Consider the following 17414-nt stretch of genomic DNA (forward strand, 5'->3'; position numbering starts at 1 on the left):
CAATTATTGAATAATATATGACTTATTTAATTTTATAGTTTTTTTTTATTAAAACAAGTTCAATTTAATATTATAGATAGTATCTAAACAAAAATTATAATATTAAAAAAATTAAAAAGAAGAAATTAGATTTAGGAATTTCTCATAAATTTTAGTTTAGTTATCTTTTACAAAATATGAAAAATTTACGCACATTCTGTATGAACGTGTGTGTATATATAGATATGTGTGTGTGTGTGATTTCAGTTTTACAAAACTTCATTTTGGTCTTAGAGGTCGGCCCCAAGGAAAGAATTCTTGTTCTATACCTATCTCTTCCTTTTTGCTTTTGCTTTTGCTTTTATTTTCATAAAGCCCTAAAAAGGATGTTATAAAATTGTAGATTTTTTTAAGACAAACAAAGTTTGGCACATTTGTTAAAGGCTATTGTGATAATATATCAAATTAATTAACTCTGTAGAAGATTTATTTATTTATTTCTTGATCACATTAGAAGAATTAGAAATATTTTCAATGAGCTAGGTCAATATTGGATGAAGGAGAGAAGAGAGTAAATTTTTTTTTTTTAATTATAAAAGAAACATACACAAATGGGAGAGATTAGAGCCAAAGTAAGTTTTGAGTCCTGATTACTTAATAAATAATTAAACATGGGTAAAAATTGAGAGAGAGCGTCGAGGATTGTTTGGTTTGGATGGCATTGAACAATAAAAACACAATCCAGTTACGAATACAACTAACTTATTAATTTATGCAATTGTGAGTGGATAATGTAAAGTAGTGGGCAACTTAGGGCATGTTTGGTAGACTGTAACAGTAATTACATATGAATAGGAACAGATATTACAAGAAATACAAAATAATGTAATGTAATCCTTATTGCTATTCATTTGTTTTGTGACAACATAATAATAGAATCCTTAAAAAAAGAGGATAAGTTTTGTCCGGAGCTGGCGTAAAAGACACTCCTGGAGCGACACGTCAGTCAAAATATTTAAACTCAATACACCTTATTACATGCCATTATAACCCAATTAAAACCCCAAATGTTCCTCAAACACGTTCAAAGCTTCTTCTTCAAACGGCAAACCAAGGGCAGACTCTCCTCCTCCTCCCCCAACGGAGCTTCAGTCCGCCATAGTGATCGCCAGAGTTATTTTTAGAGCCTGAAAAAGATGCCGAATCCGCCGTTTGTCTAGTGTCACAATCTCAAGGTTTGTTTTCTCATGATTTGGTGGTTTTCCCCTATTTTTAATTTCGAAATATCAATGGGATTGGTTTTTTTTGGACGTCAATCACTTGATTTTGTATGGGTTTTTCTGTTTTTCTTATTAGATTCTTAAATCTTAAGTGGTAGGTTCAATGGGAGGGAGATGGATTGAATATGAATGTGGTCAATTTTTCTTCATGTTTTCAGAAAAAATAATAAATCTTAAGTAGGTTTTGATTGGATTCTTAAATCTTAAGTGGTAGGTTCAAACCCATCTGATTGTGGTTCTTTAGTGATATGAAGGAGAATAGGATTTTTCACAGTAAAAGAACAAGAACTAGAATGATGAGAATAAGATTCAGGACTTCTCTCTATTTTTTATAAAAAATTTAAATAATTACGTCCATATTTATACTACTAATTTAGAAAATTCAAAGAGAACTTATAGACTTTTGTTTGGAGTAGTATTTTTAAGAAGCAATTAGAGTGAGGGTTGTATATAATAGAAGTGCATAAGGATTAAAATGATGTTACTAATTTTCCCTATGAAGTGGAAAAAAATTAAAGAAATTAACCAATTGCTGATTCTTGTTTAATTTCAAAGCAATAAACTTATGGTCAATCCCATTGTGCTCAAATTTCAGTTCAGTCAAAAGATATGCTAATAAAAAAATTACGATTTTTACAAGCTGAAGTCATAACAGAATTTGAAGTACATCGGTAGATGCTAATGACATACTTGATACCACTTGGACAAAGTTTACTTAAAAAAAAAAAATGGTAATCTTTATAGATGTTCCAGATCTGTTGGTGAGAATTTCAAACTAGGATTGATGAAAAAAAAAAAATCAGACTAGATAGATGACAGCAAGCATTATGACTTAATGTTCACCATGAGGTTTGATATTTCTATTGCTTTGTTGTGTAGTTGTACCCTTCGTTTTGTATTGACTTCTCAAGACTCGGTGTTTTTATTGTCTGGATTTTTTAGCTAATGTTGGCTGCAGCTTATTCTCAATTTTTTCCCCAGCTCTGATTATTTTTCTTTTTTCCCAGCTGTGATGCAGAATTGCAGATAGATGGTTTTGAATACTTAAAAGAAAACTTCCCTACTGGCTTGACTGAATTCTTGGAGTATATGGCTAGAGTTGGTGAACAATCTGTCATCCTATGCCGATGTGGATATGAAGCCTAAACATCCTGTATTTTGAAGGAACAACTGAATCATTAAAACTTCCAGAAACTTTGATATGAATGTATTGTTAATTAGTAACTTTTAGAAAGAATTGTGATAGGTTTTACTTAGATGTATTTCCAATCCTATGATCATCTTTTTGTATACCGAACCATGACAGGCTTTATTTTAAATGTATTTCCAATCCTATGATCCTCTTTTTGAACAATATATCATGACAGGTTTTATTTCAAATGAATGTATTCTAAATTAGAGACCTTTAAATAGAATTGTGACTTTTTTTTTCTAATATGTTTCCAAACCTGTGTGATAGGTTTTATTTCAGATTAAATAATGGAATTAAAAACTTTCAATTGTTGTGTTAAGTATTTAACAATCTCAAGTTCCTTTAAATATTGAATTGTGTCAGGTTTTATATAAAATGGAAGAAATTATTAAAAAAATTTTGAGATGTTGATAAAATTTTCAAGTTTTATTCACCTTCTTGTAAACTAGGTGATTCCTTCAACAAATTAACATTCTAATTAGTGGAAGTCTATCTTAGTGACATCTTAAGATTCAATAGAGAAATAATTGCCACTAGAAAGATCTCTAGAAGATTAGATTGTGATGCCAAAGGTATAGGTATTATTTACACAACTTCTGTAATAAGCCAATTGCCACTTGCAACATACCATTTGCATGATTTATAAATTCAGTTGTTCTCCAAAATACAAGGTTTTGCTGTGAAAAGAGCAAGAACTACAGAAAGTTAAAAGTATATAATTTCCTCATTTGAGGGTTTTATCCCCTCCATATCTATATAAATAGAAAACCAAATCTAGGAAGTGACTTTTGCTGATTCAGTTCTCCAAAATACAGGATTTTTAGGCTTCATTTCCACGCTGGTGTTGGATGACAAAGTGTTCACTAACTCTAGCCACATACTACAAGATTTCAATCAAGATAGTAGGGCAGTTTTCCTTTAAATATTCAAAACCATCTGTCTGTATCATAGCTGGGAAAAAAAGAAAAACAGAATAAGTTGCAGTAACATTAGCAAAAAAAATTCAGACAATAAAAACACTTAGAAACCCACTTGAATCTTGAGAAGTCATTTAAAAATTAAAAATAAAAAAAAATAAAAAGAAGAATGAAAAGTCATATACATCTTGAGAACACTCGTTCTAACCATTAACAAAAACTCTGTTGGCTATGTAATGCAAAGGGCACAACTACCAAACTTCCCACCCTTCCCCACCCCCCCCCCCCCCCCCCCCCTCCTCCCAAAAAAAAAAAAAACCCAAAAAAGAGCATTAGAAACTCTGTTTTAATCTGTGCTTCCTTTTAGTCATTCATTCTCATGTAAATTTCAATGCTACTTAGTATAACGAATGCAGGTTTATGACTAAACAGTTCACCCAAAAAAATAGAGTTTAGAGCTAAAAACATTATGACACATAAAGATATTATTAGTATGAACATGAGATAACATAATTATATATTATCCAGGATGACAACTGCAGGGTAGGTCACCTGCCTTCAAAACTAAAACTTTTTTGTTTATAAGTACCTTCAAAACTAAAACTTCCCATTTGGATGCATGATAAGAATTCATACTGTACTTAATACACTTAATCAACCTATATGGCTAACTAATGGACCTCAGAAATTCACAACTTGGCCATTTCAAATCAGTTTTTCATTTTGTCATGAATAAAAAGCCTATTAGGGAAGAACAAAAGAACAAACTTGCCAAATTATTGGATTGGCCATATCTTGATCAAAACAATTTGGGACCTATGACACTGACTCCACATTGCCAATTGAAATTAAAACAAAAGCTTCATTAGGGAGAGAACAGGGTAGCTCAATCATAGCTAATATAGAAAGCCGATTAGAAAAAGCGTAGCCACACAAAAGAAGATATAACAGAATCTTGTTGTTCTTGGTTTCCATACAAAGGCATAATCTGGTTTAAGTAAATCTCATCTCACATTTTTAAGACATAAAAGAGAATAAAAAAATCCCATTTCCCATGTTACATATTATAGGAAAATGAATGGTATGTATGTAAATATTAACATAAAGAACAATTCAACTAATTAAATGAATCCTTTCAAAAGAGCAACAGCAGAGCAATACTAGGGATCCAAATACATAGGAAACCTCAAAAAAAAAAAAAGTTTCATAACTTAAAAAGGAAGCCCACAAAAATCATGATTTGGAACTGAAACACAATTCATAAGAACCCAGACTAGCTTGGAAAAAAAAAACTGAAGAACCACAATCAGATTGGTTTGAACCTACCACTTAAGATTTAAGAATCCAATCAAAACCCATTTAAGATTTGCAATTTTTCTGAAAAAAGGAAGAAAAATTTGACCTCGTTCATATTCAATTCTCCTCCCTCCCATTGAACCTACCACTTAAGATTTCAGAATCCAATAAGAAAAACAGCAAAACCCATACCAAATCAACAAAACCCATACAAAATCAAGTGATTGACGTCCCAAAAAACCCAAACCCATTGATATTTCGAAATTGAAAATAGGGGAGAACCACCAAATCATGAGAAAACAAACCTTGATATTGTGACACTAGACTAACGGCGGATTCGACATCTTTTTCAGGCTCTAAAAACAACTCCGGTGATGACTATGGCGGAATGGAGCTCCGGTGTAAGGACGAGGAGGAGAGTCTGCCTTTGGTTTTCCATTCGGAGAAGAAGCTTTGAACGTGTTTGAGGAATATTTGGGGTTTTAATTGGGTTATAATTGCGTGTAATAAAGTATATTGAGTCTAAATGTTTTTGTTGACGTGTCGCTCTAGGATTGGCGGGCGTAAAAGGTGTCTTTTACGCCAACTCCGGGCGTAACTTATTCTCTTAAAAAAAATGGAATGAAAGCATTTTAAATCAAACTTAAGATATATTTTAGGAAATATCTTACTCCTAAAAAATAGTATTTTTTAAATTAGAAAGAGAGATTAGTTATTTTTTATGATTTTTTATTTTCATAATTGTTATGTGCATATAGAAAGTTTGTTTATTTAGAAATATATTAATTGTAGAAATTAATATACCTACTAAGGATAGCTATTACATCCCTTTTAGAGATGAATAGTTATTCTTCATTTTAAAGAATAGTTATTTATAAGGAATGACTATTCCCTGTAGTAAAAACATAATCAAACTACTAAATAGTTAAACCATAAGAATAACTATTATATTATAATGTCTATTACAGTCTACCAAACATACCATTTTTTATTTATGCAATTGTGAATGAACAATGTAAACATTGTAAAATGGTGGGTCTTACAAAGCAGAAAATGTCAACCACTCTTAATGACACAAGTTAGCAAATATGCTCATTTGGATTAAAAAATTCAAAAATTAAATAATGTGATCCCGAACAAAAATTTCTACTTAAGAATCAGGTATACAAACTAAAAATCCTATTAAAAAAAAAAAAAGGTATACAATACATCTGTACAACTAAAAGCACATTACGTATACATAGAACAACTTAGAACTTGGAGGAGGACTACCCTAAACCATTCGAAGCACCAGAAATCAACATACACGTTTCAAATGCATACAGCTCCAAGTCTACAAGCTTGCCTTTTTTTTTTTTTTTTTTTTTTGATTAACTGCAAAGGAATTTTATTGAGAAGGAAACGGATCAATTACAAAATATTGGCTTGCTCCAACAATGTGACATTACAAAAGGATTGAGGAGCAGAACCTAAACCAAAGGAGTTAGCTAGTCTGTTACATAGTGACCAAGATGCTAAGGTATGGGCCGCAACATTAGCTTCTCTAGGAATCCAACTAAATTTGATGTTTGGTATTTATTTTTCCATCAATTCTTCTTCCATGAATGAATCAGCATTGAATCATGCAGCTAGAAATTAAAAGCACCAAAAATTAACACACACGTTTCAGATGCATACAGGATACAGCTCCAAGCCTCCAAGCTTGGCTTATTTTTCCATCAATTCTTCTTCCATGAATGAATCATCATTAAATCATGTAGCGTTTTAAGAGTCTGGACTTAATCAACCATATTGTAGTTAATAAGAAAATGAGAAGCAGGCTAACATAAAAAAAAGGAAAACAAAACCAAATAGGATTTGGGACTATGACCGTCAATGAAGCAAAATAGCAAAAAGAGAGGGAGAAAAAGGCTATGCGGAGTATATCATACTCAAATGGAATGAGAAGAAGAATTGTTACGTATGAGAACATAAATGTCACAGAATTTGAAGCTAAGAACAACCAAAAAGGAAGAAGTCTAAGGCCAATGGGAGTCCCTGCAATCTTTCCGGAAAGAGTAGCATTTTTGTTGAAACTTAGGTTGGGTTTCATGACATTGGACCAATGGGTTCCATTTATACTGAAGTCTTCTTGCCAAATTCCCCCAGGAGGGTTGAGTACTCCTTCATAGGTCACTGTTATAAGCAGTGTAGTAACCACCAGAAGTGCATTGCGCTTGTCCTCTGATAAAATCCTCCATTTACGACAGCGGCGTATTAGTGATTCCTCAAGAGATGAGACTATGGAACGTAGGTAACGTGAATAATTATAATCAGGAGGAGATGAATTAGCTAACAAAGCTCCAGCACGCTGTAGAATAACCCTGATCTCGTTGTTGTTTTCTGCTTGTGTTTGTTCTACCAAGATGTCCCCTGCTGTATAACCCTTTAAATTCTTTGCGTTTATATCAACACCAGATTTTAATAACAACCTCACAGCCTGCATAATTTGATCAATGTAAATTAGTCAAGCCTTGAACCTGTCCCTTATGATAAACCAAATGTGCGTAGGCTTCTTTTTTTAAATAAAAAATTAAAATTATGATTAAAGAAGGAAAAAAAAAAAAAGATCATGATGTTTCAATTACTAACAATTTGCAATGCCAGTGAACCATAAAAGGATTGTGGATTTTGGGCATGTTTTGGAGTTTTTAACCATATGATCATGATGCAGTTGGGCAGTAGGATTTTTTCTAATATTTCTTGATTCAAATTAAATTTTGCTAATTTAAATGTGTACAAACTATTACGTCATTTGAAATTTTAATTTACGTAGTAGTCTATAAATTGTTTGATATAAAAAATAAAATTATAATCATGAAATGAATTCCCTTCATTCCTAGCAAAATAAAGATCATATTCCTTGATGTCAAAACACAAGTTTTACAATATTTCTTTAGTACGTAAATAATTGAGGAATGAAGAGAGCTTACCTCGGGTTGATTCTTGGATATTGCAATGTGCAACACAATGTTGCCTTCCTCGTTCTTCCAATTCAAGATTTTCCTCTCCCAAAATATGGAATTCTTAGACCTTTTTTGTCTAATCCATTCCACCAAGAATTTAAAAGCCTCCAACTTATTATATTTCAAAGCTATATGCAGAACAGTCTCATTTCGAGTCGTCACATCTTCAATAGAATCGGGACAGACTGAGAGAAATTCAGCCAATAGATCAAGTTGATCATCTACTACTACTGCATAATGCAAAGGAGTAATACCCTCTCTTCCTTTTATACGGACAAGGTCACCATCGACTTGTAGAAGACGACTCACCATTTCGGTATGCTTATATAGTAATGCAAGGTGAATGGGGCTAAACCCTTCTAGATTTGGCTTTCTAGCAAAAGACGGTTTTAATCTCATCATTTCCATGACAAAAGGTATGTGCCCATTACACGCAGCTATGTGTAAAGGAGTATCAAAAAAAGGAAAATGATCAATGTGGTCCAAAAGACAAGCATCCTCTTGAATCAACACGTACAGTGTGTCAACATCACCACATTGAGCAACTTGTTTCAGCCTCTCAATTCTCTCACCCATCCTAGAGAACGTGAATATAGATATAAGGGTAGGGATTTCCTTAATAGTATAACTTTAGAGAGTGGTAATTAATGGTTATGGGCTATAGCAGGTAGCTGGAGTGAAGAAAATGGAGTAATCGAGGAGATTAATGTAACCTGCTAGAGCTAACACCGTCTCTTTTTATAGCGCCTGAAGACTTGAGGAAAATGATCATGTATGGCGGCAGAGTCATCTAAGAAGGATTAAGGAACCGTTCAACCTTAGTTTATTTTTCTGGGAAATAAAGTTGTTGATGTATCTTAAAAAAAGACGTGTTAAAGTCAAATTTGTTATATTTGGCAACTCCTTTGCAGAATTTAGCTTTGACTTCTTTTGCCAACGGATATCTTTGAAGGGTAATTCTATCGCACCCCCCTAAAAAAAAGGGGGGTACGGTACCCACTAGTGGGTAACCTGCTTTACCAGGTTACATTTTTCTCACATTTGATAGTACCATCCTCATATTGTGCAGTTCCAGCGCCACATTTGACAGTTCTTTTGTCACATTTGGCAGTTCCCTTACTTTTTTCTCACATTTGATGGTTTCATCCTCACATTGTGCAGTTCCAACGTCACATGTGACAGTTCTTTTGTCACATTTGGCAGTTCCCTTACTTTTTCCTCACATTTAATGGTTCCATCTTCACATTATGCAGTTCTATCCTCACATGTGACAGTTCTTTTGTCACATTTGACGGTTTTCTTACTTTTTCCTCACATTTGATAATTTCATCCTCACATTGTGCAGTTCCAATGTCACATGTGTCAGTTCTTTTGTCACATTTGGCTGTTCCCTTACTTTTTTCTCACATTTGATGGTTCCATCCTCACATTGTGCAGTTCCAACGTCACATGTGTCAGTTCTTTTGTCACATTTGGCAGTTCCCTTACTTTTTTCTCACATTTGATGGTTCCATCCTCACATTGTACTCACATTTGATGGTTCCATCCTCACATTGTGCAATTCCAACGTCACATGTGACAGTTCTTTTGTCACATTTGGCAGTTTCCTTACTTTTTCCTCACATTTGATAGTTTCATCTTCACATTATGCAATTCCAACGTTACATGTAATAGTTCTTTTGTTACATTTGGCGGTTCCCTTATTTTTTCCTCACATTTGATAGTTCCATCCTCACATTGTGCAGTTCCAATGTCACATATGACAGTTCTTTTGTCACATTTGGCGGTTCCCTTACTTTTTCCCCACATTTAATGATTTCATCCTCACATTGTGCAATTCCAACATCACATGTGACAATTCTTTTGTCACATTCAACGGTTCTATTATTTTTTCTCGCATTTGATGGTATCATCCTCACATTGTACAGTATCAACATCACATGTGACTGTACTTTAATCAATTTAGTGATTCCCTTTTTTTTTTTTCTCACATTTGATGGTTCCATCCTCACATTGTGCAGTTCCAACATCACATGTGATAGTTCTTTTGTCACATTTTCTCAAATTGTGCAGTTCCAACATCATATGTGATAGTTTTTTTATCACATTAGGTGGTTCTCTTACTTTTTTTTTCTCACATTTGACTGTTCCATTCTCACATTGTGCAGTTCCAATATTATATGTAACAGTTCTTTTGTCACATTCTGTGCTTCCTTTATTTTTTTCTCACATTTGACAGTTCCATCCTCACATTGTGCAATTCCAACATCATATGTGACTGTTCTCTTGTCACATTCAATGGTTCCTTTATTTTTTTTCTCACATTTGACGATTCTATCTTTACATTGTGCAGTACAAACATAACTTTTGACTGTACTTTTGTCATATTCGGTGGTATCCTAATTTTTTTTTCTCATATTTGATTGTTCTATCGTCACATTGGGTAGTACCAATATCACATATGACCGTATTTTTGTCACATTCAATTGTTCTTTTTTTTTTATTATTCACATTTGACAGTTTCATTCTCAAGTTTAGTCTTACCAATATTACATATGGGCGTAGCCAACCTAACCCAACCCCACTGAATTACCTAATAATCAACGAATATATATAATAAAAATACTCTTAAAATCTCTAAAATTCTGAAATACCCTTAAATTTACTAAATTTACCAAAACGCATTCTAAAAATTAAAAATTACCAAAATAACCTCGAAACTCTCAAAAATTATTGGGATATCCTTAAAACCTAAAAAATGACCGAAATGACCCTAAAATCTAAAAAATGACTGAAATACTCTCTAACCTAAAAAATAATCGAAATACCCTTAGATACTAAAAAAAAAAAATTACCTAAATGACAATGATATCTAAAAAATGACTAAAATGACCTTGTAACTTAAAAAGTGACAATAATGCTCTTAGAACCTAAAATCAACCGTAATGCAACTTAAACCTAAAAAATTACCAAAATATCCATAGAACCTTAAAAATTACCGAAATGACCCTAAAACCTTAAAACCTAAAATTCTGAAATACTCAACACTTTATTTTATGTTCCCTCTTTATCGTTTTGTTCCTTTGTTGTTTCTTGCTGTTCAATGCATATATTTCTTGTATGTTAGCATGTATGTGTTGTAGGATTTGTGCTCTGTGTACCACCTGGTTCAGAATTAGCCCAATTTAGCTGCGGTGAACCAAACTCAGTCCCTTACGACAATAAGTACTGGGCCCAGGATCCCTGTTTTCTACTTGGGCCTGTGTCCTAAAAAAAAGAAAAAATAAAAAAAGAACCCACACAATATGTTTGTAGCCAATAATGAGGATGAAGATGGCAATCCCACATTGGAATGGTTTAAAATACATACGATGACAAGTATATGTCAAAATTGATGGTTCCTTTATTTATTTTCACATTTAATGGTTCCATTGTCACATTGGACAGTATTAACATCACATTTTACTATACTTTTGTCACATTCAATTGTACTCAGTATTTTTTCTCACATTTTTCTCACATTTGATAGCATTATCCTCAAGTTGTGCAGTACCAACATGACATGTGAACTTTTGTCACATTCGGTGGTTCTTTTATTTTTTTTTTTCTCACATTTGATGGTTCCATTGTCACGTTGGGCAAGACTAACATCTTATTTGACAATATTAGATTACGCCGTAAGCAATCATAAAAATTAGCTCGGCAATCGCTATTAACAAATCTTGTTGTTGGCTTATTTTAACAAGGTGATAAACTAAATTAAGAAAAATAATATCTTAAGGACTAATGTGAAAATTGAAATAGAAGTTAGGTGACTAAATTGAATTTTAGCCAAAAACTTATATCATATCCTCAGCCCTATTTATTTGAAGGGAGATATGTAGCATGCACTGTAAACTATTCCACCAGTATGCTAATGCTAACAAAGTAACACATACAGCTTTTGCACTTCTTGTCACATAAATGTTTTCCAGGTCCCTATTTACTTATTTTAGAGAAAAACCAAGTTTAAGGACCTTGGTGGTAAATCAGTAGCAAAACTAAGTATAATTGATTCCCTGTCAAAAGACAAATCAGCTGCTTGCAAATTGGATGTCAAAGGGTTCATACAAAAATATTGCAATAACATCCTAGAGGGTTGGCATTAGTTAAGTTGTATTACCAATTCAACTTGAGTTTTCAACTGCGACAAATGCAATTAGTAATTCCAATAAATTTTGGCATGAATGCATTAACAATACTTCATGTAATATGAGTAACTAAGCACTTTTTCTTTAGATAAAATTGTACATAGAGAAAGTTTGATGCCAAATAAACCATTTTGCAGGTTACAAACAGGTTCTAACTCCAAGAGTAAGGCAACAAACTAATATTTTATCTGACCCTCTTCATTAGATGTACAGACACAAAATGGGGTCTATCATCATTCCATGTAAGCCTGAGTTCAATGCCATCTTCAATTATTATACTCTTGGGTAACCTGAAAGAGGAAAGAGAAAAAGTTCGAAGATTAGTGAATCGGAGAACTATTGACCACCTGAAAAATGTGGTGTCATATCAAGTAATGGCCCTTCCAGTTTGTTAAAATATTACACAATGCTAAAAAGGAACAACTTAATCTGCCAAGGAACCTGTATGTCCTTCAAGCTTCAGATTACAATTTTAAACTCCTATTATGCATATGACATAATGACCTTTTCAAAGCAGCATAATTGAAAGCATCATCAAAACCAAACTTATTTTTCAATAGATCAACCTAATTCATCACAGAAAAAAGATGAGTATTTCATGCTTAAAAATAGTTTTTTTTTTTAACTTCTTTTGTGAATGGTACATTCATCCTACCAGCCCACTCCACAATCACGGAAGGAGAAAAGGACTGTTTTTGAGTAGGGTTTATGGGGAAGGAAGATTCCATCTTGTCCGAATTGATCAATGTGGAATTCAGATAAAGAGCAGCTTGTAGATAAAGAAGGGCCAGTGAGTACTAAAAAGTATATATCCAAATAGAATATACCTTTTCTTTACTTCCAGCACTCCCAACTACGTAACAACCCAATAATTTTGCAAATTGTCCAACAAGCTGGCCAACAGCACCAGATGCTGCTGAAATGAAGACATATTCTCCTTTCTAAGGAGAACAAACTTCATGAATCCAGCATAGGTGGTCATACCAGGCATACCTTTTTTAAAATGAAAAGCCAAAGTTAGAAGATTAGTGTACATTTACATGGAGAATTGAACAAGATGCCCACAAAATCAAAGTAGATCTTAAATTAATGAAACTACTCTTTGAGACATGCATATCAAAAGGGTATGTAGCATAATCACCTTTGTCTAAATCTCAAGTTATTCCAATCTTTATAGAATAAGCAAACAACATACCAAAGTCCTGTATAGTAGGAAAGGGGTACATCACTATGTGTGATCTTTCTGAGGCCTTCGGTTGCTGTGATTAGGCTATACTCTTCTCATCTAGCAGACCCCCATACCCGTTTATCAGCTGCGAGTTTTCACAAAGAAAAGTTCACAATTGCAAGCTCAAAATTGTACTCAACATCATTTTTAACAAGTAGTCACTCATGCATATATATATATATATATATAATTAATCTCTTTTAGTCATACAAAGAATTAGTTAATCTTTTAGTAGTCTCTAAAATGTTTAACAAGGTTATTCTTCTCTACGCATTCTGCTTTCTTTCTTTTCTGTCATTTATCTCCACTAGTACCAAAAAACATTCTATGCATTTATCATCAACTATATCTTATAATTTTATTTACCAATAAAAGATTCTTTATTATGAATCCAACTACACATATTACAACTTAGATGTACACCACATAGAAAAGAAATGAAATAGAAACAAAGAAATAGCAACTCCATATCCATGTCCTCCCTAGGACATAGAAGAAAAAATTTATTTCTTTATAAAAACCCTTCCACCTTAAATACATAGTTGTTGCCTTTTTCCTCTGCTAACCAAAAAATAAGTAAATAAATAAAATTTCAACACCACACTAACAAGAACCCACACCCCCTGATGAGCAGAACAAAAAGCCACAAATTTTGGAAAAACCGAATCCCTTAGAAGCATTTCAACAAGCACTTTCTGTGCCACTTATAAGAAACTTTTTTTTATATTATATATAATTATTTTTATATGGAAAACTTGATCTATGAGTGGTCATTGGAATCCATTATTTAAATTTTGCATAAAGTTTCTGTTTTTCTAAGGGGAACACAGGCCATGTCTTTAAAAGTGACAAAATCAAAGCTAAAATCAAAATTGACCACATGAGACTTTAAAATGTTGTTCAATGTTTTAATTGTTGAACAACTACAATTAAATAACAAGACATGAAATAGCTAAAACTAGCAACATCCTTGGACTGCATTGTCTTTTCTCTTAACAGAATTTTAAAAAACATAAAGATAACTTGATTATCTCTCCCTCTTATCTATTTTTGCTCTAGTGCACTATCTACATCTCTCCGGTAAGGGGGGAAAAAGAAGAAACAAGTAAAAACAGCCAAATTTATGAAGAAATGAAGCCATAATCAAAATCTGTCAGACTAATTCTTTTTACTTATTCTTGAGCTGTCATTTGCTACTCCTTGGAAACCTCAAGTAACATGATAATGATTCCAAATTAACTCTGAGGAGTAGTATAGAACAGCTCAATAATAAATGAGGTTGAAAAGGAAACAAAAAATAAGGAACTAGTACTCAGTCAAGCACAAAATGAGGCTGAAAAGGAAACAAAGAATAAATTATTCATATTGATAAGCTGAGTTATCTTGATAGGAAAAATGAAATGGTTATATATAAGCTGAGTTATTAAAATTAGATATTACTTTAAAAAACATGTTATAAGTGTTTGGACCCATTTACAGAAGCAATACACAGAGTAAGCAAATAATTAAACTTATTTAATAAACCCATCAATAAAAGGATTAGTCTCTGGTTACACCACTGGATTAGGAGTAGGTTCTTAGTAATAACTTATATATGGGGTAGAATTTTATCAAGGAACTTTGTTCATTCCAATTAGGATAGTTTCAAATTTAACCCACCAAAACAGAGCTATTGAATGGTATGTTTCACAAGGTTTTCAGTTCAATCCCGTTAGGATAGTTTCAAAACTAACCCATCAAAACAATGCAAATGAATGGCATGGCTACAAATTTTTCACAACTGCAATAGTCATCCCTATACTCCCTCGCAACTTTCCCTGCTCCTTGACTCAAGATAAGGCATACTTTACAGCTAGCATTTCAGTAGATAACTAGAAGTTCCTCCATTTCTCAATATCAAGACAGATACACAAGTTCATTATCTATTGCATTTCACAAATCAACCCCTAAAGGTCTTCTATCACAATTGCTTAATTAATTTAACTTTAAAAAAAATAAAAAGTAAAAAACACATTTTTTCCAAGTGAAAATTAGCAGTTCCATAGATAAATGTCATCCAAATACCCCCAACAACCCACATGGTTAGGTAGGCCAAAATATAAGCAAAACAAGCTTTCTATATGAAGAATGAAACAAAAAGGAAAAGGGCCAAACCATAGGTGAAGAACAACTCTTTATGTGTCAGTGATTCATTTCTTAACTCAATAATCGATCAAATGGGCATTTAATAATCCACAATTCAGAGCCAGCAAATTATTGCAATTTACTCGGGCAAATAAAAGGCATAACCAAATTCTAGAGACAAAAACAAAACAAAACGAATTTTCAACTTGAATTAAGATAAGGATAAACAAAACATACCCAAAATTGAAACGATACTGAAAATGCTAAAAATACCCAAAAATATGAGAAAAAAATATAAAACTAAAAATAAAAGAAGAAAAGAGAGACCCAATATCAAATACAAATTGATAAGACTAAAAAAAATATTAAGAGTAAAGAGAATTGAAGAAATCTCACAGGTTGATGATAGAGATCCATTTGAGAGTAGAGTAGACAAAATCTAGGTCATCAGGTTTGAAGCAGTTATTGACGAAGCACACGACCCGAGAGAATGAGTTGTTCTCTCTCTTGGGCCATCGGTGGTGGAAGCCAAGCATTGCAGAGATGCATCGTTTAGGATTTTGAAGTAAAAGAAGGAACACCCACTAGGTTTTCAATTTGAGAGAGAAGACACGAGAGAGAAGACGCAAGAGAGAGAACACTAAATCGTTTGTCGGTGTATTCTTGCTTTTATATATTACCTGCTTAATCGGTAACTGGTTTTTCATTAAATATAAATAAATGGTCAGGATTCAAATGTGTAAAATCTATGGTCAAGATTAAAGAGGGTACCGTACCCCCCTAAAAAAAGAGGGGGTACGGTAGAATGACCCATCTTTGAATAATCAGCCGTTTTTTTTTTTTCTTTAGGTTTGGGAACAATTTATCTAATTTTTTTTTTTAAAAAATTTATTGTTGAAAGTACTGTAGATAAAAGGAAAAACAATTAAGGCGAAAACCATATTTTCGTCCTTACATTTTCACGTGATTTTCACTTTAGTCATTTTCTTTTATTTTCACCGCTTTTAGTCCCTATTTAGAAAAACGTCATCCATTTTAGTCCTTCTGTTAGTGCCCTAACGGCAAAGTTTTACGTGGCAGACGAAACTATTAAAATAATAATAAAAATTTTTATTTTGGCATTAAAAAATATCACGTCAGCATCTAAATTAAAAAATTAAAAACAGAAATAAAAACCAAAAATCACATTAATTGAAGTGTATCTTGAACAAGAACAACAAAAACATACACCCAGATCTAAGAACACAAAATTAAAATCCAAAAATCACAAATCCAAAAAATAAGAACAAAAAATTAAACTACAGATCCACTTCAAATTAAACATACTTAGATCTGGCTTTGTAGCGGGGGCTTCTTCTTTTACTGTTGAAGTCCAAGTTGGGCTTTGTTGGGACTTTCTGACTAAACATTGAGCGTCGGGCTCTGCATTTTTGGGTTCTTAGATCGAAACCTCGCAGACCCTCTTTGTTATTTCTTTTTTAGCTGTCTGATTTGTGTTTCTGAAGCTCAAAAATCTTAACTTTCTGAAGAAATTTCTAGGTTTTTGCCATTAGTTAGTTTTTTCGTCTTTGCGTCTTGGGGTTTCTTTATTTACCAATGCTTCTTCTTTTCTGGTATCTAGTAGTTTCCACTTAAACATTTATTGGTTTTTCGGAGCTACAGATCTAGCCTTATAGAAAAAGTTGGCCTTTTGCTTTTGTTTTCTTCTGTTTTTGGAATTTCTTGGGTTGTGTATGCGTTTAGGTTAGCTTGTTCGTTTCAAAGTCTGAGTCTTTGAAGCTCAGTATGAGTGATTTCAGGCTCTATTTTCTTCTGTGTCGGCACTAATTTCTCATGGCTTTGTTGGGTCTTCGAGTTTCTTAGAACTACTAGCAAGCAATGCTAGCATTGTTGAGAATGAAACACCAACTCAGTTTGTTGTCGTTGTTGTTGCAGTTGCTGGCTGTAATCCCAGCTGTTGTGAGATCTCTAAGTCCATCATTAATTTTCTGTTCTTATTTTTTGGGTTTGAGATTTTTAGATTTTAATTCTGTGTTCTTAGATTTGGTTTTGTATTCTTGTTGTTCTTGTTCAAGACACTTAGATCTCAATCAATGTGATATTTGATTTTTATTTCTGTTTTTATTTTTTTTATTTAGTTAAAATTAATATATATTTTTTAATTTAGATGCTAACATGGCATTTTTTAATGCCAAAATAAAAT

At 32.8% G+C, this 17414-nt stretch overlaps 1 protein-coding gene and 3 long non-coding RNA genes across 5 annotated transcripts; 1 reads left to right on the forward strand and 3 right to left on the reverse strand.

Moving 5' to 3' along the window:
* The first annotated feature begins 1088 nt into the window (after window positions 1-1088).
* LOC126696437 (uncharacterized) lies at window positions 1089-2657 on the forward strand. Its single transcript, XR_007646080.1, has 2 exons — window positions 1089-1214; window positions 2267-2657. It is a non-coding gene; the product is annotated as an uncharacterized LOC126696437 (long non-coding RNA).
* A 396-nt stretch (window positions 2658-3053) lies between these two features.
* Window positions 3054-5199, reverse strand: LOC126696440 (uncharacterized). Its single transcript, XR_007646081.1, has 2 exons — window positions 4970-5199; window positions 3054-3402 (listed from the first exon to the last, which is right to left on the reverse strand). It is a non-coding gene; the product is annotated as an uncharacterized LOC126696440 (long non-coding RNA).
* A 1051-nt stretch (window positions 5200-6250) lies between these two features.
* On the reverse strand, window positions 6251-8245 carry LOC126696376 (ankyrin repeat-containing protein BDA1-like). Its single transcript, XM_050393131.1, has 3 exons — window positions 7637-8245; window positions 6625-7143; window positions 6251-6292 (listed from the first exon to the last, which is right to left on the reverse strand). Exons 1-3 carry the CDS (start codon window positions 8243-8245, stop codon window positions 6251-6253), a joined length of 1170 nt encoding a protein of 389 aa, XP_050249088.1.
* Window positions 8246-11916: 3671 nt separating this feature from the next.
* Window positions 11917-15902, reverse strand: LOC126696461 (uncharacterized). 2 transcript variants are annotated; one of them, XR_007646083.1, is made up of 3 exons: window positions 15608-15879; window positions 12687-13172; window positions 11917-12149 (listed from the first exon to the last, which is right to left on the reverse strand). It is a non-coding gene; the product is annotated as an uncharacterized LOC126696461 (long non-coding RNA). The 2 variants fall into 2 exon arrangements; XR_007646082.1 differs by having other exon boundaries at window positions 11917-13172; window positions 15608-15902.
* Between the last annotated feature and the right edge of the window lie 1512 nt (window positions 15903-17414).

The sequence above is a fragment of the Quercus robur genome, chromosome 8 (genome assembly GCF_932294415.1).
Source record: "Quercus robur chromosome 8, dhQueRobu3.1, whole genome shotgun sequence".
Classification (NCBI taxonomy): Eukaryota; Viridiplantae; Streptophyta; class Magnoliopsida; order Fagales; family Fagaceae; genus Quercus; species Quercus robur.

What these genes read in the sequence shown, in the direction of transcription:
- LOC126696376 (XM_050393131.1), bottom strand. Translation starts at nt 8,245, where the DNA reads ATGGGTGAGAGAATTGAGAGGCTGAAACAAGTTGCTCAATGTGGTGAT. An exon ending in TATCCAAGAATCAACCCGAG is followed by an intron (nt 7,144 to 7,636) that starts GTAAGCTCTCTT and finishes CAAATTATGCAG; the next exon opens with GCTGTGAGGTTGTTATTAAA. An exon ending in TGACATTTATGTTCTCATAC is followed by an intron (nt 6,293 to 6,624) that starts GTAACAATTCTT and finishes TTTAATTTCTAG; the next exon opens with CTGCATGATTCAATGCTGAT.